Genomic DNA, 20,778 nt, shown 5'->3' on the forward strand with positions numbered 1-20,778 from the left:
AAGGGATTCCCTGGTTCTGAAGCTTCTCATTGGTTAGAAACGGTCACATGATGTACTACGACATCATTTTCCAATTTTCTATAATCAATACTTCAGATTTGTCACCTCCGTACGTACCGCGGCCCGCGTTATCGGCACTATTCTCATCGCATACTCGTAAGCTTTTCCATGATTCTGTGCCAAAGTGAAGTCTTTTGGTGAGTGCGGACTCAGAGTCATTTATGGATGGAAAAATAAGTAAAATTTCAGGAATGAAAAAGGTTTAGTAATGGACGAACACGCAACAAAAATAAGGCCTATATAGTGTAGTTTTAGGATACCACGTGCGCTTTTGCATGCGGTGCAAAAATGCTGAACTACGGTGCTAGCCCGTAGTTCAGCGGTTGTTTATTGTGCATGTTGTATACGCTGGAAATGTTCACATGAGCTACACGCCTGAAAACGTGTTTCTTCGTTCATGAGACCGCAACATTTTCGCGCCACTCGTGCACCGGGCGGATGTTAACAGGTCAAATTGCCGGATCAGATCCACCTTTTGCGTTCCCATCTGATCGTGATCCGGCAATTGCCGGATCTGATCCACCAATTGGGGGATCTGTATCCTGGTCCAGAGGTGGATCAGAAAAGGTGGATCTGATCCTGATCCACCTTATAACGGTTAGCGTTCCCACTACACACAATTGCCGGATCTGATCCACCAATTGGGGATCTGATCCGGCAATTTGGCAAAAGGTGGATCAGATCCACCAATTGGTGGATCAAGTGGGAACGGGGTCTTAGATCCTTGTCCATTTCACTTACCAGAGAGTTCCCATCACATTTTTTCACCATTACAGCTCTGGAGTGTTTTTGTGAAGGCCCAGTTGTCATTGAATCCTGCAAACTGTACCTAATTACCATTGGATTATTGGGAGGGCATTGCATGCACAGCACTTCACTCGTTACTTTTTGTTGGTTTGACTGTGAGCTGGACGGGAACTTCCGGTGAAATCAGAAAAAAAATAGGATGACCAGATTTTGAAATCTCTGATTTTTCCCACCGCTATCTTGGAACATTAATAGAAATTGCATGAAAAACCACTGGATTGACAGTCTACATGTAATTCATTCAGAGAAACCAAATCGTGAAATTGAAGCGTGAATCACTGAACGTATAATGTAGCAAATCAAGTGGGTACAATTGCAGAGGGTATACATGTAACTTTCCAACGCGAAATTATCCGACAAATTAGAGCAGATTCGCTCACTTACCGGTACATGTAGGCCCTATGTGATTTGAGAGCGACATCTCGAAATTGACTGTGTGAGATCATTTTGTCTGAACTGCAGTTTTTGTGTCTTACATGAACATGTAGTTCTTCAACAGAATGTTGCAGGGTGACTACCGTGGGTCATTCTATAAATTTGGGGTCCACTTTTTTCCTGTCTGTGTTACATCTGACAGCTATGATTTTGAAATTCTTGATACAAGTATGCCGATGTCCTCCAATAGTGATTAAAAGTGAAGCATCCGAACTACGAAACAAATTAAATTAGTTTGAAGTTATAATTTTCGGTGACACTTGAATGACAAATTACAAAGTTCAGAGGTAACCAGGTAACAGGGACAGGAAAAGTCTCAAACTTTGGACCCTCAATTTATAGAATATAACCCACACACAGCTACCGTACATACATAATAATTACTTCAAATTTACATGTAAGCTGTCAATGTCATTATTTTGGGCCTTTTTTTTGCCTTGCTTTCTTTTCCTTATTTTACCCACAATGTTTAGTTATGGCTTGCACACACACCGGTATGTGCACACATTTTTTGCTCTTCGTCTCTATCATGCCCTAATGCTGCATTTGCACAAACATGTGTACGCTTTTATAAATCTTGGTCAAAAACTAAATATAGTCACTGTTTATTCTGTGCCACTAACAAAATGCTTATTAGGCCTACTGAGCTTTAGTAAAACATTAATGAAGTTAATGAATGCTTGTATATAATCCCTTAAAGTGACCCAGGTTTTTTTTTAATTAGGATGTTTGACTTTTGACTCGTTATGTAAGATTCTTATGTACCAGGGTACACATGTTTTAATATTAGTTATCTGTATAAAGTCAGGTAACCACAGAGCTTATTCATCATAAATACTCTCTGTTCCCTAGCTACAGTGTACCAAGGAATTTAAAATGGAAACATTTTAGATCATTATTGGCCTTTTATCAGCCTCCTGAACATGGTGCTAAAACAGCTTGCACGTTATTAAATTAAACTGTATCCTATTTTGTACAAAGTCTGAACAGGATATAGAGTCAGTGCATAACAGTAGGTTGAAACCTGTCCTGATCATGAATTTAAATTAATTAACCCTACTCCCTATGGGTGTGCAAAAATCGTATTAAAATTTGAGGATTCAGGACTGTTAGAGTTGAGTCCATCCATCCTCCTTTTTTTCTTTTCCTTTTTACTTTTACTTGTGGCCTCATCATACATGTACCGGTACTTATACAGTACGTGTTCAAAATATTTGCAAGATACTAAAAGGGTGCACGCCACCATAAACCTTCAAATTAGTGCGCGCGAGCTCATTAATATTTTGTGACCCCACAGTTAATTTTGAATAAGAGGTCCTTGCGGCCTATAATTGGGATAGATTGTAGAACTATTTAAGTCAATCAAGTACTTGTGACTTGTGGCTTCTAACTCGGGCGAGTTTATTCGAAAAAAGCCGGACCTGTGGGTCTATTTCGCATAGAGGCGGGGGAAGGGGGGGGGGGGTTACATTTAGACCTGGGCCCTGGGATTAAGAATCATTTTAGGGGTGGTTTTGGGGGAGGGGAATATAAAAAAAAAAATTACCCGGTTACCACTATTAAAATTAAAAGGAAAATGTTTGGGGGGGGGGGGGTCACAATCTTTAATTTCCAGGGAAAATATTATGCCACCTTGCTCCTGAGCATCACAAGGCAGCGCTCTTTGTGTACGATATTGCGTTGTTTCCCTATGAGCACGTATTTTGTGTGTTGGAACCATAAGCACCCTTTGTGAAAACCTGACATCCTTTGGCAGCGTTTATAAGCAAAATGTACTCACACAGGCATGATGAATACTGTATTGTGGACATTGAGATGAAAAGTTCTACTTGCGGCTGAAACCCCCCCCCCCCCACCACTCCACTCCCCTCCCCCCCCCCCCCCCCCCCCCCACCACTCCACTCCCCTCCCCCCCCCCCCCCCCAAGTCTTAGGTCAGGGAACAGGCCAGACATTGTCCCGACGACTGCACAAAACTTGTGTGGGAAAAAAAAGGTGAAGTGCACTCTACAGGATTACGTACCGAAGTAGATTATACTTCTTGAAGATACTGTAAGATATAACATGATCCTTTTGTTTTTCTCTGCAGATATTTCAGCTGCTCGTTTGCCACCTGCTAGGAAGCTGCTAGTGTTAGTCAACCCTGCCAGCGGGCGCCGCAAGGGCGTACAGATATTCAACAAGCAGGTCGTGCCCATATTCCGAGATGCTGAGCTTGACTACGACTTGGTTGTCACAAGTAAGCCTCTGGGAACATAGAATTATTCATTCTTTTGGCCTGTAGTTGGAGTAGTGCCAGGGCATGCAGTGTGGGGGGTTGGTGGTGGATGACAACTAAAATTGAAGGTTTAAAATTGGAAGTTGTTTTCCCAGTGCTCTTCAACAAATTCCATTTCTTTTTCTCCAAAATTTGTTGCAGTCCGTATTTTTTATTTGTTAAACAACAATTCCTAAACTCCTGAGAGTTTTGCCCTTTCCTATTGGTCAAAAGCCTGCCACACGGGTGGTCATAATAATAATACCAGAGTCTTATATAGCGCACATACCGGTACAGATCTACATGTATCAACAATTGGGTACTCAAGGCGCTGTCAATTACTGGTATTTTTAAAGACAGATAAATGAAGTTTTTTAAAGAAATATGAGACCCACACACCTTTACAAAGCGTATACAAGGTGCTGTGGCATATAGGCCTACATATTGCAACCACTGCCAGAAACACCGGGGCAAACCCCTTCTCTTAGCGATAAGTGTTACTGGTTCTATAGCGTGCAGTACACAACACACAGGACCTACGGCTTTACGTCCCATCCGAAGGACGAAGCAATAATGGTAAAGTGCCTTGCTCAAGAGCACAAGGACTATATTCCAGTGTTGTAGTAGAGTACTTACATGTACATGTACCTCGGCTCGGCCCAATATCCGCGTCCATGCCCTAGAGCAGGTTATGTGTAAATATATACAAACTCTATGTATGAGCCAACTTGTTTAAAAATGGCCAAGCACATATTTATTCCCCTAACCAAAAGGGCCCCCCCCCCCCTCAACTTTTTCCTTGAATTTTTTTTTTCATGACCCGAGCTGTTCTGACCTTTTAGCTTCAAGTCTGGCGCATCTTTTGATACCAAAAACATAAAATTCGGACCAGGGGTTGCCGCGCAGTGAAAAATTTTCCGCCGCTACTCGCCTTGAAAACTGAATTTCCCCATATACAAAGTGTACACAAAACAGAATTACCATTTGTGCATGCAGATAATTAATTAGCCATAATTCCAAAACCCAGCGGGGACTGACAGCAGTGGCAAAGGGGGAGGGGGGTAGTGCATAATGGCAGAATACAATGGGCTAGAGATTTTATCAGCAAAATCGGGATGCTGATAGAAGCAAAATCTGGACATCAAAAATGGATTATAAATGTGAAATCGGGAACTGGACAAAAACTCTTTTTTGCAAGGAGTAAATAAAGCCCGGCTACGCGCCTGACTGACAGGAAAATGACGTTGGATTCAAACTGCGGACAGTCAAGAATCATGCCATCATTTCATTCAGTCTCCATCCTCCATTCATTTTGATCTTTAGATCCTCATAGCTCCTAGATCCTCTGTACATTGTACCCTGTATGTGGTTCCGTTGCCATGCATGATTGGCCAATAATCTTGCAATTGATGGCAATTAATTTGTTGTTCCCCTGTCAAGGGCAGTGCTTGTCAATGTAACCATGGCAACTTTGAATGTGAATGACGTGTACTTTTATGCAAGGTTTCATATTTCATATGCACACTTGTTTAATGTACATTTTCCTTTCATGATGCATGAAAATAATACTTGGCCAGATCTACGTACACATGCACATGTGCAAGTGTACAAATGTGTACTTTGAGAATTATTGAACAGGATATTATATAACGTATTGACTGTTGATGTGTATTTTATGAATGGCATTAGTCCCCGTCATGCATGTTGTGTTTGTACACGGAAAACATGAAACAAATACATGCCAAAGCAGGAAGCGAGCAGAATATATTTATAACCCACTAGTGTGGTATATTGAAATATTAAGTGGAAGTACAGGTTTCACATTGTACTTAAAAAAATGAAAACTGCAACTTAAAACCAAATCTGTCTAAAAATAATTGTGATAGCAACTAAAATATAAATGAACAGGGTACAGTACCGGCTACCGGTACCTACATTGTACCTGTACGTACAGTGTACATGTTTATACATGTACCGTAGGCCTATATGTACGTACGCATATTAGTTCACATTGATTGTGTTAAGCTTTTAGTTTTAAAGGAAATCTGCTGATGTACATTGTGTAGATGTTCAGTATTACACAAGAAATGCATTGAAATTATGCACTTCATGAGATACATCTTCATGATGTACGTGATGTACGTGTATTAAACGTAAAAGTCAGATGTACATATATACATTGTAACACAGGAACAGGAAAAAAGTGGACCGCAAATTTATACAGGATGGTACCAATGTAAACACAGGAAAAATACACGGCCCAAAAAGTGATTTAAAAAGTAAAAAGAATAGATGTCCAGGGGACTGCATGTACATACTGTACATGTACAAAACATGTTGGCAGGACAAAGGGAGAAGTGGTGGCATAGGCGAATCCGGGGGGGGGGGGGGGGGGGGGATGGTAAGGCGGGTATTTAAACCCCCCCCCCCCCCCCCCCCAATAATTTTTAAATAGTGCCCTTTTTTTTGAAGCAGTGCCTTTTTTATCTGAACAAGTAAAGTGCCCTTTAAAAAAAAAAAATGGTGCCCCTGTTGTGCCATCGGCCGTTCCGGGTGTTTTTTAAAAATTTCACACATGTACCGGTATCGCCCTAAAAAGCACTGTAAATCGTCTGTTTTGAACAGCGCCCCCATCGACGGATGGCGCATATCCGGAGAAAAAAACGTGTGTACATTTCACCACGGATGTGCAAGTGCCCTTTTCACGAAATTCCCCCCCCCCCAATAAAAATGACCGTGCTACGCCACTGGTTGGGGCAACTAAACAAGAAGGGGGAACAAGATTAAACAAAATTTAGGTCTGAGGAACTCAAAAATGTCTCGTTTTGGAATGCTTGTGGCGTGATTTACAATGAACAATGTATAGTTAAGAAGAGGAGGCAGTGAGGATAAACTTAGAGGCAGAATATAGCAAGAAAAATACCGACGACTAAAAAACAAAATGTACATGCGTATGTCGCACTGCAGAATTTCGGCATGGAACGATAACTTGGTAAATTAATTAATCACTGTGGCAGTTACTTGGTTACATTTTGTCTGTTCCATTAATTGAAAACTGCTTTTCCAAAATGAAGGCTTTCCCTCTTGGGCAGGCACAAGGCCACGTGCTATAAGTTGTAAGCAAAAATACTCTGAATCCACATGTGAAATGCCTCCACAACATTGCACAAGGAAACTTGTACGCATACTGGTATGTCAAGAAAATGAGTAAATTTGAAACTTCGGTTGTCAGGCAACTTGGCATCATATTTATTTTCCAAACATAAATCAGTCACTTGATTTAAACAAAACTCTGCAAAACCAAACATGAAAAAAGGAGAATTGAAAAAATATACCGGTACATGTACTTGGGGGCATACACAGAACCACGACTAGTGAAATGAAATTGAAAGGAAAGGAATTGAGTAAAATTTGACAAGGTGAAACGGTGGCAGAAGCGCACAAAAAATATTGGAATAGGAGGCAGTAGGAGTCAAGCTTGGGTAATGATACGTGTATGTATGTAAATGTGAGGAATATTTCATCCATCTTGGCATCTCACAATCCTCTTTTATATTCCTGCTGCATTCTGGAGATGAATAATTTACGCGTGCACATAGTGCGCTTCCCGCCGAAACCAGACTGCCTGCGCGTCAGAATCATTCCATTCTTAATCAGTTTCAAAACTCTCCTCTCACCTGTGCTGTGCGGTGTCTTTGCCTTATGAAAATGTGTCTGCTGCATCTTAATTACACCAACCCTGGGCATTAATATGCCTCCCTGTGCATGATGCATGTGATAAGCATCAATGGGTGCAGCTTTAGGAAACTGACAACTACATGAACTAATACTCGACGTGTATGTGCATATTCACTGAGAAGAGCACGATACGCAGAGTGCAGTATGGACCATGCTACCGGTACATACTGTACATGTACAAACATGTACATATGTATGTGATAATGTTGTTCCCAAGTTTTCTTGAAGACTAATATTTATCGTATACGTAAACCCCTCTTGTTTAATAAAACTACAAATTAATTTTTAAAAATCAAAAAATAAAACTACCGGTAAATGATTTCTTCTACATACATGTAGCTTCAAATGTAGGGACAACCATGCTTGCACTGTACATTTTCAAATGTCAACAACCGCAATCGTAAACGTAGCAAAAACGATGGCACCAGCATGTCGGGATGTTTGGCAATAATTAGTATTTTTTCAATGACGATCAGATCATCAGTTACAAGGTTGTTAGATAAAATAACCAAGTGAAGTCCATTATTTTCCAAATTTGATTTTCTTAAGTATTGCATGGCTCATAAAATTGTGTACATATGGAAACTTTCAATAGTCCATGATATGATCAGGTTAGCATTGACATGATTGAGTCGTACCCTGATAACGTCATGTTTTGTCAGCTTAGTTTTTGTTCAGAAACATCAAGGATAATTTGGGTACATGTACCGGTACATGAATTCTCTAGACAGTAGATATCACCACCTTTGCCCAAAATCCTCCCCTTGTAAGTGCATACATTTGTCTGGACATATGGACTGAATCTTTACATTACCGTCTGCTCTGCAAATGGTACTTGCGTGCACATGTATAGAATTGGCACATTTTTTACGACAAAAATTGCAATTGCATGGATATTGGCATATGGCTTAATAATTTGTACTTTCCATTTAGGTACATGTATGTACTTTACATAATATCCACAAATTTACATGTACATGTAATTTGCATATTATGATGTGCACAAAATTTAAAAATGTGCATGTACAGTGCAAGCATGGTTGTCCCTACATTTGAAGCTACGTAGAAGAAATCATTTACCGGTAGTTTTATTTTCTGATTTTTTAAATTAATTTGTAATTTTAAAAAAGAGGGGTTTACGTATAATTATCTTTAAGCAAACTTGGGAACAACATTATCACGTACATACATGTATGTGTACAAGTTCGTGGTTGATATTGGTTGGTTGTCATATTGCCCTCTTGCTGTGGCGGGTTATCGCATGTATCTAACCATAACAAAGTCCAGCCCCTAGACTACAGTAGATGGTGCTTTGTTACGACTTTTGAGATCCCAAGAGGGAGGGTTACATGTATAGCCCAGGTTGGACTCTTCCGTGGTGTACACCCGATGGAATCCAGGGTATGAACTTCTGCTGCCATAGGGAACAAAATTATAACAAATTGTTTTCATTTTTTTACCTGATGGAGCAAGCTGAAATTTTGTTAACATATTCATTGTGTCCAGAATTACAAGATGCTTGGTTTAGAAAAAGTAAATTCCGTGGGCGACATGTTTAGCAAAAATAAATCGCAGATGCACGCTTTCGTCGTAAACATCCTCAGTACAAACTTCTGGTGTGAAGATTTACGTATGCTTATAAGCAACACAGCTGCTATGCATTTCTTTGCTCAACTTTAAAATCACTGTTTCAAGGATAATGTTAGATTCAGCAGGCTGCCGATGAAATGTGTGTTTGTGATTTCAATCAGTTTTTTCTCCAGATTGTTCCCAGAGCTGGTAAAACCCAACAGACCCCTCCCTCAGCTTACCAGTTTGGAAATGGTAATACAAAGTTCCAGACTTTTTATTGTAAGTTTGCATTTCTTTCTTTGTGTTACAGATAAGCAGTTTCAAGCAACGGAGATGGCCAAAACTTTGGATCCTAATGAGTGGCAAGGAATTGTCGTCGTAGCCGGGGACGGGCTTGTCTATGAGGTAGGCGTAATCAAATGTTTGCACTTTTTCATTTGTACCCAGCATTTAGAGAATTTGTTCATCATGATCGATCCATTCAAGCCTACAATCCCGGCCAATATGGTTGGGACACTTCCTGAGCCTGCCACGGTCACCCACTCCCCCGCTCCCCCGGTCAATGTTGTTCTCTCCAGCTGATGGAGCACACACCGCGCAATGAGAGACAATATTGAACGGGGGCCGGGGGGTAAGGGGCCCAGCAAGATTTGGCCAGGATTGTAGCTTGACTAGTTGCCCCCAAAAAATTAAGGGGTGCGAGCAAGGGTGCCAACAAGCAAGTTGACCAGCCCCACTATTAAGTTTGACCACTACAGCATTGGATCTCACACAGTTTACAAATGGTTTAGCTCAGACTTGTCAACTGTAATTTTTTCCTGTCCGAAATTCTTGAGTGTTGCACGGTGGGTAGGTACTTTACCGGTAGTTACAAATTTGAATTTTAGTCACAAACGTTAAATGAAGATTTTCAAATAAAATTTGTAATAAAAAGCTGTATCCTGTCTGGATGATGCACACTTGCTTTTTCCCAGGATTGCAGCATTGCTTTGGGAGTGATCCTTGGCTACATGGCATACAGGTTTATGGCTTCTGACTAGCGCCCTTTGAACAAAGACATTGACAAACTGGGGAACTGCCAACATACGGCTCAGTTGGTGGAGCACCAGAACAGTAGTCCAGAAGTCGCAGGTTCAAAGCCTGCTCCAGGACAATTCCGTAAATTCAGACGAACATGATGTCAGACCAGAGTTGTAATGACTCGAGTCAATGACTCGACTCGAGTCCGACTCGAGTCACAATTTTTGGCGACTCGACTCGACTCGAGTCCCGACGGGTAAATGACTCGACTCGACTCGAGTCACTGCGAGCAAATGACTCGACTCGACTCGAGTCCCTCATTAGAATGACTCGACTGGACTCGAGGAAGGCTAATAAGACTCGAGTCCCAAAATAAAAACAAACCTTACTTGCGAAAAATATTTGCAATGACTTACGCTGCGCCGTTCGCGTTGCCAGTTTTTGTTCACGTCACGTTAATGTTCGCGAATAATGTACGTTTATATACAGCGGCAGTCTGTTTCCTTCCTCCATAATGAAACAACAAACATACACCGTGTCGCGGACTCCCACCTTGTGGTTCTATAGCATGTAATGCTAAACCCGGAACCAGACATAAAACGCATTTCTCAATCCGTGGTTTCATCATTGGTTATCCGGCGATTTTGAAGTTCTTAGTGGAACGCTGGCTAAATTCATGTCCCGATTTCACAACAACAAAAATGGATACGGACGGGCCCACCTTTAAATAATCAGAAACAGTTTTGTATAATGCAATTAGGTTTTAACGTTGTCGGCGATCAGCGAACAACAAAATCTAGACCCGAAGCCAAACCAGTTATAAGACCGAAGTTTCACATCTTCTTATCTGTGACGTGAGCTAGCAATGGAAACTGTTGGTTGGGTACCATACAGCATACTTTATGTCTTTGGATTTCCGTAATAGACTGGTGCCTTGTATTCTTTCTCTCTTGTGTTTGTTGCTTTTTATTGTAATTTAATGTTCAAATATTTGTGACTCGAATTGACTCGAGCTAAATACTTGACTCGACTCGACTCGACTCAACCACACTCTGTGACTCGACTCGACTCGACTCGACCTTGTTGTCCTAATGACTCGACTCGACTCGAGTCACTTCTTTAAAATGACTCGACTCGACTCGAGTCACAAAAATCATTGACTCGTTACAACTCTGTGTCAGACACCTTAATGAGCTGCTGTTGGAAAAGTGAATGCGATACATCACTAGTAGTAGGACATCTAATGCGTAGTAAAAAGTACAGCATGGTTTGAGGGGAAGTACTGGTAGTGGGAGTTACTGGTCCCAATTTTTGGTGCTACCAGAAAAAAATTACCGCAGGGCAGCGAGCTGGAACTCACCTGGATGACGTCACCTATCATGTTTACTTCCCAGCCGTGCGGCTGAATTGGCCAATGATGCGCTCCAATTTGATCATGAATATTTATGAGGTGTAGTAAAAATAAATTATACACCAAACTTAGGTACCACCACCCTAACGACCTTGTACATCGTGTGGTTGGACCTACCGTTATGTTGGATTTTACTGTCACTTTCTTTGTTCAACTTTAAAATAAAATAATTATTATTTTTACATACATGTACGTGTACTTGACATACATGTACCGGTATCAGTGACAAAAGCCTTACACTGATTTGAGGTAACGTAACGTGCAACAGGTTTGAGATAATTCAGATTTTTAGCAGATTGGCTGTACTGACTATTAAACGTTGTCTTTGTGATTGTTTCTCAGGTTCTGAATGGCATGATGATGCATCAAGACCCATCGTCAGTCCTCAAAATCCCCATTGGTATCATACCGGCAGGCTCTGGCAATGCACTGTTTGCTGCAGTTATGTCCAAAACAGGGTAAGATACCGGTAGATCAAAACGTCTTTTTCCCAAATACATGTAGGCCATAACACCTAAGGCATGTTCACACTACCGTCTCGCCTGCCCATGTTGAAATCAACATGGGTCCACCATGAGTGAAACCTCATCCGATCGAACATGGGTCGACAAGGCATACCTCATACATGTTCATGATTGAGAGCCAAATTCTCACTGGGCCATTCACCATCACGTGCCAGCCGCTGTTTTTGCTGTGTACCAAGCGTGCACGCGAGTGTTCACGCACAGGGTAAATACGCATGCATAGAAGACTATGGCATGGGTTACCCGTGCAATAGTCCATTACGCATGCGCGTTACGAAGCAATCGTGGAACTGTCGCATGCGTGGAACTGTCGCACGGATGTAGTACGCATCACACATGTAGCTATACACATGAAAAGATGGCAGCACATCTAAAAATGTTAATCAACAGTTTCCCGGTGTTTGACCTGGTTTCAACACAGAGATTGTGGATAGTGTCAAAAGGGCCTCTAGAAAGCTCTATAAGAACTTGGGTCACATCTTGTTGAAACTGAAACCTTCTAGTGTTACACTCTTGCTGTGAGATGACTGGAAAGCAATCCTTTGCATTGCAGCCACCTTTTAATTGCATACTTTTGTTCCACACTGATTTGCATGAGCAGACCTCTTGTTCATTCTTTTTTGCTTAATGAAAACAACAAAACCACCTGAGAGATGGTTGCTGAGTGCCTAGCTAGAGTGTCTTGCGTCCATTGTATCCATTGCTTATTAAATTAATCTTTTTCCCCCCTTTCTTGTTAAAATACATGTAGAGAGCAATTGGCAAAACTTCCTCCTCTTCACGCAGCGTTTTTGCTCTGTAAGGGAGGTCACCACCCCATCGACCTGGTCTCCATCACCACCCCGATCCGTCACATTCATTCCTTCTTGGCCCTGACCTGGGGCATCATCGCCGACATCGACATTGAGAGTGAACGCTTCCGCTGGATGGGCAAGCCGCGATTCACCATCGGCACCATCATCCGCGTTCTGAACCTGCGGCGTTATCACGGGGCGCTGTCCTACCTACCCGCGGAGAACCAAGAGCAGTACGAGCATCTCAGGATTCCAGCCGCCAAAAAGAAAGTCAAGAAACGTTTGCCGCGCCCCCATAGCACGATGGACACGACCTCTGAAGGCTTGGGCATTCCTAAAGCCCACCTGCCTCGATTCAGATCCTTAAATGCCGATCTCTCCAAGATTGAAGCGGGGAATGGGCTAGCCTTCTCAGAAGAGTTCATCATGGAGGATGATGATGTAGGCAGTGATGATCCCGAAGCAACTGAATCGAATCCGCTGCAAGCCAACGGATTTATACCTGGACCGAACCACCCTGGTAGTAGTAATCCTAGTTTAGAGCCATCCTCCCAATCCTCCTACCTACCTCCAAAGGTAACTGACCCCCTCCCAGAAGGCTGGACCACTATTGAGGGGGATTTTGTGGGCATTCTTTTGACCTACATGTCCCACATTGCCGTGGATGTAGAAGTCTGGCCGCGCCGGAAGTTTGACGAGGGCGTCATCAGCATTCAGTTCATGCATTTCCCGCAGTCGCGTCGGAACATGGTAGAGTTTGTGAATGCCATACAGACGGGTAGGCACCTGACCCTGCCTTTCACTCGGTCACTCTTTGTCAAAGCGTTCCGTCTGGTGCCGCTCACGAAGCCAGGTATTCTCACCGTAGACGGGGAAGTTATAGAGTACGGTCCGGTTCAGGGCGAAGTACTGTCCAACAAACCGCATATCATTATCCCAACTGACCAATTTCAAAGCACATAATGACCAAAAAAGCTTAGACAGACTTTCGTGACGTCACAATTTGAGTGCCAGTCAGCTGATGTCTGCGCACGTTATGTGTACATGTATAGCCTATTGCGCACTGCTTGCGACGCCCTTCTGACGTAACAATTACATGTGAGACACAGTGATTGTGACGTCATGAAAATCTTAACTTGGATTGTGACGTCATGAAAAAGATAATTTTGTATACACAATTATAGTGTAGCTGATCATCAAAAATGTTAGTCATGTTAGTAGCCAAGCATTATATTTTCAGCAAGATATTGTAAATGTGCATGCATTACATTGAACCTTTACGTTGTTGGGGTTCACAAGCAACTACATGTATGTCTGCCCACTAATGTGCTGTTAGTGGCAAATGGCAATGAAATGTCTTAGGAAATGCATTACAACATGTATGTTTGTGTGCAAAAATGTGAAGTAAATCTACTTTTTGAGCAAAGCCTTTCGGTTGCTACATTATGTCATGGTGATCACTGTATTGCAAGATGAAATGTACATGCGGGCAGAATTTGCTTGCTGGTGCAAAATTTATGTATTCACTTCTTTACTTTGTATACACCTGTAAATTGTACATTAATTTATAAAAATCTTGATCCATCCACTGATTAAATTCTTGGCTTCATTTACCCACACTCTCTGTTAACCAGTTCGCGTCGGGATTATTTTGGCATGATCGGAGCCAGGCATGGGATTGGTTTCCATGAAGCTCGATGCCGGACGGGTCATCTGCAGGTAGCACACCCTGATATTTCCGACCTCGCTCGCTGCGAGCAGGTCGCTGACGGATATTTTGCCGGCCTCGCTCGTCGCGGGTTTATCAGTCATGCAATCTGAATTTCGGAAAAACTTGTGCGTGTATACACGTCCTCCGGCTCGAACTGGTTAAGTACATGTACCACCATATAATTTGGCGGAAAGAATGAAGTCTACGCAGTGAGACCCAGAATGACAACACTTGGTCGAAAGATTGTCGGGGTTTTTTTGAGAAACAAAATGCAGCTTTTTTATAAGATGAATTTTGCGTCAGAGAGATGTAAATTGTATATTGAGTTTTTTACCCTTCGCTGATGTATTTTATGAACACTCTTTACTCAGTGTTGTTCGAGGGATTGCGAGAAAAAAATTCACAAGCTTATTCGGATGGGACTTGCACCCACGACCTCCTGCTTACTAGTGAAGACGTCTTACCACTCGACCACCGAGCTTGCTGGGATCGGTTGGCTGGTTCGAGTCTGATGTAGCAGCGGGTACGAGAATCAAACTTTGTGAGACAGTATTTTTGAAGAACTGTATCGCAAGCTCTCGGACAGTGTTTATAAAATACTTTGGCAAAGGGCCAAAAAAAACACCTCAAAATAAAATACATTCTAACTGATAGTAATAACAATTTCAGTATTCCTTTTCCTTGTATTCTTGTACATTTCCCTTTAATTTTAATCAGGAAATGACAGACAAAAATTTGCGGAGTTGTCACAGAAAGCTGACTTGAAAACTCTAACATAAATATTTTGGAAATACTGTCTGCCTAAAGTGCAAAATAGAAACGGGGAATATGAACCACAGTGCAGAGTTTGATAAAACGTGAGTATATGTATGCTTGCAGGTTAAGAGTTGGTTTAGAAGTGTACAATTTAGGAATGCCTATATCTTTCAGATCGAAATCAAAGAAGAGGGTACAGTAAAAGTCAGTAGGTGTCACACTTAGAAGTTAAGATTTGTTTTTGTTGCGAAAAAAAGTCTTTGGGTCCTTGAAGATTGTGTTAGAAAGTTTGTTTTGAATTGTTTGAATACAGTGTTTACATGTTTTTTTGTGTTCCAAAGTGAATTTTTTTTTAAAGATTCTGGACGATATTTGTATAAATAAGCAAGAATTTACTGTGATTGAAAACTAGAAAATTGTCCTATTTACTTGACTTCAGCAGTGGTGGAATTGAAGTACATTTTATGCAATTGTAACGCATTAGCTCAAACGGGCAGTAGGAATATTAAAGATATTGAAATAAGTGTTGAGATATGTTTGGTTATTTATTATGGAAATCTCTATGCACTATTTAAGAAATAATGTGTTACAACGTATGTATTAAAGGGAATTTGGGGGAAGAACTTAAAGTATATAAGGTAATCTGTGTTTATATTTTTTACAAGGTCCATTTCGATATGATTCCAACGCTTACTTCATTGATCAATGTCAAAGTAAAACATACACATCCAAATCACACAGGGGTGCAGTAACTTTAAATAAAAAGGGCATCTTTAAATAAAACCTACTTAGTTCAACGTACATCTTATACATTTCTTTGTCGACTTCTTTGTTCAACCTGATATCGAATACAAGCGAACCAATTTGGTTTTCTTATTGTGGTTTGAGGATTTGTATCCAACAGAGATGATCTGATCTGAAGACGTGTGATGTTTACAGGTTCACCCTTTCACTGAATGTACATGCAGAACCTACATGTACCGAATCATTCTCAAGGGTTCTGGTAAAAAGTTGGCCTGTTGTGGCTGGTCCAGTGGCTGTGTCGTAATCAAGTCATCACAAGCCATCACAAGCCGCCACAAGCCAACGGCTTTCCTTTCATTACAACTGAAAGTAACTTGTGACCTGGCTAATGACTTGTGATTGATTTGTGATGCCCTTGTGATTAACTCAATAGACCTACAAATAAGATCTAATGACGTCACGCTTTGTTTAGACATGCGACGCCCATGCTAATGTCTTGGGAATCATGTGTCTGCGCTTTCCTAAGAGAGCCATGTGGGACGCGTCGAACCTGGCTCTCAGGAAAGGGCGCAAGTAAACAAAGTGTGACGTCATTAGGTCTTGGGTCCATTTCAACTCTGGTGAGTTTAGAGACTTGTGATGTACAGTGTGTACTTGTGATTAACTCAATAGACCTAAGACCTAATGACGTCACGCTTTGTTTAGACATGCGCTTTCCTAAGAGAGCCATGTGGCTCTCATAAGAAAGGGCATAAGTAAGTGTGATGTCATTAGGTCTTGGGTCTATTTCAACTCTCGTGAGTATAGAGTCTAAGGGGGAGAAGCCTTGAGTTCTCTGTTGTCTTCTTTCTTGATGCTGTTACGCCCGAACTAGACCATGGTCCCAAGTTAGGCTGGGACCGTCCCAACTTATGTTGTCTAGTTGAAGCACCATAGTTTGGACAGGCCCAAGTTAACTTGAGAACAACCCAACTAAAGTTGGGAGCGATGGTCTAGTTGGTGTGTAACAGCATTATATGCGAGAATTCAGATTGGTTCTTAGAATGCGGGAATAATGAAAAAGTGCATCAGTTTACTGTTAAATGTAGACTTATCAAACGTGAATGGCGGTAATTAAGGTGATTGTGTGAATGGGAAAGTTTTTCTCAGCTGATCAAGTTGTTATGATTATTTATTGTGGTATTTATTGTGGGCATTATTTATGAGTTCTGTGCTAAATGTGTTTGTGCAACTTATTAATTAGATGTGTTTGTTCAGCGAAATTTTTTGAAGGACCAATTCTGTTATTAGAACGTAGCCTTGCAAAAGGCAATCTCTGTTTTTTAGCCACAGGTGAAACTGAAAAGGGCACATACCATTGAAACAAAACACATCGTAGGGCTGTCCCGAATAACCGAATATTCGATTGCTGCACACACATTTTAAACGGCCCATTTTGCGTGCAACTTTTGACAGGTGCGGCATGCTGTTGCAGCTGGCATGTGTAAACTTGAACACCGAGTTTTGAATATTTGAATATTTGGTTTAACTCAGTTCAAATAATCGAATACAAAATTATTTGATTATGGCAGCCCTAACACATTGTACTGTCAGTGCATAAACAATCTGCACGTTGGTGTGTAGTAGTTTGTCACACAGACAAGATGTAACTGGTATAAACCGCGCATGTGCAGTGCTGTCTGTATATCATCCACCAAGCTGTTCATACCTTAACTTTCAAGGGTTATCAAACCGCATGGAAATACAGTCACTGGGCTCTGTTCTCTTCCTTCAAAATCCTCTAAAACATGGTAAATTTTGGAGGATCTGGGAAGTCAATTAATGATACTGTTCAGCTCCTAAAAAAGCAGCAATTTTTATCAACTTTTCTGTAACCTAACAGTAAGCAATGCTAAATTGTCGATACCATTCCTGAAGGGGAAAAAAGATTAAAAATCTTATTTTCTCTCTGCTTTAATAACATAAAAGGTTAACATTCTAGGCCTTCCAGCCTTTAAATCGGACAAAGTGGCTCAGAGTTTAGGATCATTTTGTTATCAGACTTAATTGCAATTTTTGTATCAAAGAAATTTGTGGCAATGCACAACTCATGTGTGTGAGACTATAATACCTTCTGCGCCTGAAAAAAAATTAAAAAATGAATATTTGTCAATTTTTGAATATTGAAGTTGTATTTGTCAGAAATTGCAATCAAAAAAAGGCTATAAAAATGAAGCTGTACATTTTATGTAAAGCTGATTATTATATGAGCGCATGGTCTGTGATTTGAATGAAGTGCGTATCTTTTTGTGCAGTAATGAATTTTTATTGGATGATGAAATTGCATACAGCTGAGGATAATGAATATTCAATGACGCTTTGCAGCGTGCCCGACCACTCCCTGGTGCCAGGAGAGTGGGACCATTTCTGTGAATTAATGTAAATTTTATGAAATATTCACTTGTTGGGGTAATACTTTGGTGTTGCCATTTATCTGTATCAGTGTATTTTTGTCAACATGACAAATGTTGCTAAACCATAGCAGTCAGTATATTTTCCAGATTTATTATGTTGCAATTTTGTAAATTAAGTTCAACAGAGAGACCGACTGGAGTTGGTTCTGTTTCAATGCAGCTTCGGTTAAATGTGACTTTGTCAATATTCATTTATGGTTATATCATAATACATGTATATGGTTATGTAAAATTTGAGGCGGCGTGCTCCGTGGTGTATTGAAATGTACAGTGGTTGCAATTACATTGTAGTGTTAATCTCGATGAGAATGATTTTGTTTGATGTTAGTAAATCGATGTTTGCATGTGCAATGGAGTACTCTTAGGGGGAGTCCGGATGTGAAAATGGAAGTATATTACAAAGAAGTTGCTAGTTGATTGAATGATTTAATATTGGGTAAATAAAATCACAGTTAGCGCATTGTTTTAAAAAATATGGGGAAATGTTGGTATCCAGGGATTTATGAATGGAGTCAAGCATCAAGATGGCAATAGTCCACAATTAAACATGATTGTTTTTTTTGGGGGGGGGGTCTCTTGCTAGGATGTGACTGGCCCCACACTATTTCACCGTACTTTTTCTTTCTGACATGAAATGTCGGTACCGCGGGGGAAAACAATGTTCCAGAGGATGTTGGCAATGTAGTTTTAAAAAAGGGAAAATATGCATATCACTAGTAGTGACTAGAACACTGTGTTAACAGTTGGTGGGACCATTTTACATTATTCTAGACAAACTGCCACTATCTTTGAGATATGGTGGAAACAATAGAAGGCAGCTATTTGAAAGGAGTCAAGCTTTTTGTCTTTATCAAAGTTGGCCCACTCCAACCAAAGAGCGCCCTTCTAATGTGTCCGCCATATCTCAAAATGGCCCATTTGCTTTCAAATTGCTTGTTGCGTACAGAAAGTGGTCAAAGTGCAAAGGGTTTGCATGTATTGCATATGGTGGACTGTGGACATACAGGAGGGCGCTGTTTATTTTCAGTAAATTTAGGTGAATACAAAATAGTGCCCTCCCATGTCTACATGTACCAAAAGACTAATGTATATGACGTCGGCCAATAAGTGGCTAGATCGAGCAGGAAGGAGGACACTCATCAGGTCTTACGATTTTTTTCAGATGAGATTTTTAATTTCCTTGTGAAGATACTTAAAGGGGCGGGGCCACACCCCTACCCTCCAATTCCTTCCCTCCTTCATCTTTTGAAAAGATATACTGTCCATGCTATTAGTAAACAAAATATGATTTGTTTCTCTCCTTGCGAATTTCAACTTGTATTTGTGGGTTTTTTTGTGGGGGAGGGGTGCTTTTGTGCACAGATTCGCATTGCGGTAGAAGGGTTCTCTGTCCCTATATCGATTCTGTTAAGGGGCGGGAACCAGTCTACCCTGAGATCACTGGATAATTGTGGGGCCACAAATAATTCAAAATATGTAAATAAAAAAAATTTAAAAAAATAAAAATTCAAAACTAAATTTGGGCCCTTTTTTCGTTCAGTGTCTCAATCACAAGTGAGTGACTTTTGTATATCTAAGAAACTAGCATTAAAAATAAGTGGGGTTTTTTTTCTGGATAATTGAAAATAGCAGCTGCTGCATGTGCATGGACGGTACATCTTTAATGTTCTCAAGTTAATTTACTTATATGTGGAATCTCTATGTAGTAATCAATGTTAGGCAGTGGCTATGAAGAAATACATCCAAACTCAAACAACATTGGGCAAATGCTGCTTGAGTCTCAGTCTCTTTTTTTTCTCTGTGTACATTTGTCAAACATTTTATTTCCACATAATTACTCTGGAGTAAGAGTCAGTACTATACTACGGAGGAATGTCGGACACTTCGCCCCATTTCCACGTCGCCCCATGTCACTTCGCCCCTAACCACTTCGCCCCATCCCCACTTCGCCCCATTCCCACATCGCCCCATCCCCACTTCGCCCCATTCCCACTTCGCCCCATTCCCACTTCGCCCCATCCCCACTTCGCCCCATCCCCACTTCGCCCCAGCCGTTACATGTAAAAAAAAAAAAAAATTCTCATCTATTTTTTTGGCTTAAAAAAAACAATTTCAATAGATTCACTAATTGCTAACCAACGGAAAGAATTAGCCCATCACCAAATGAACAATTCATAACCAACCTCTCAAGCTAGGCTCTCCCCTACCGAGAAGCTTGAAGTAAAAGACCCAACTTTGTTCCCAACCCCGGCGGCTATACCAACCCGTCTCCCACTTATCTGAGAACGACAATACCTTTGACCATGGAGGAATAAGAACACCCTAATTTCACTCTTGGAGGAACCAATCTCATCAATGAAGTTGTAAGTGTCACATATCAGACAAATTTTGACGGAACATTTTCCTCAAGGCAGTGAGTTCCGTTAAGGAGAATACACGAGAAAGTGTGGATTCGTAATTTAAGAATTCACGAGGCGCGAAGCGCCGAGTGAATTCG

The 20,778-nt window shown here is 41.0% G+C and overlaps 1 protein-coding gene across 1 annotated transcript in view; it reads left to right on the forward strand.

The window, feature by feature from the left end:
- LOC119735566 (sphingosine kinase 1-like) overlaps positions 1 to 15,885 on the forward strand; it is a 32,800-nt gene extending 16,915 nt beyond the window's left edge. The window contains exons 2-5 of the mRNA XM_038209320.1: positions 3,391 to 3,540; positions 9,179 to 9,273; positions 11,642 to 11,757; positions 12,575 to 15,885. Of these exons, the coding sequence (XP_038065248.1) occupies positions 3,391 to 3,540; positions 9,179 to 9,273; positions 11,642 to 11,757; positions 12,575 to 13,580 (1,367 nt within the window). The 3' untranslated portion in view covers positions 13,581 to 15,885. The remainder of the gene's footprint in view (positions 1 to 3,390; positions 3,541 to 9,178; positions 9,274 to 11,641; positions 11,758 to 12,574) is intronic.
- Positions 15,886 to 20,778: the final 4,893 nt, after the last annotated feature.

The sequence above is a fragment of the Patiria miniata genome, unplaced genomic scaffold (assembly GCF_015706575.1).
Source record: "Patiria miniata isolate m_02_andy unplaced genomic scaffold, ASM1570657v1 HiC_scaffold_29, whole genome shotgun sequence".
Taxonomy (NCBI): domain Eukaryota; kingdom Metazoa; phylum Echinodermata; class Asteroidea; order Valvatida; family Asterinidae; genus Patiria; species Patiria miniata.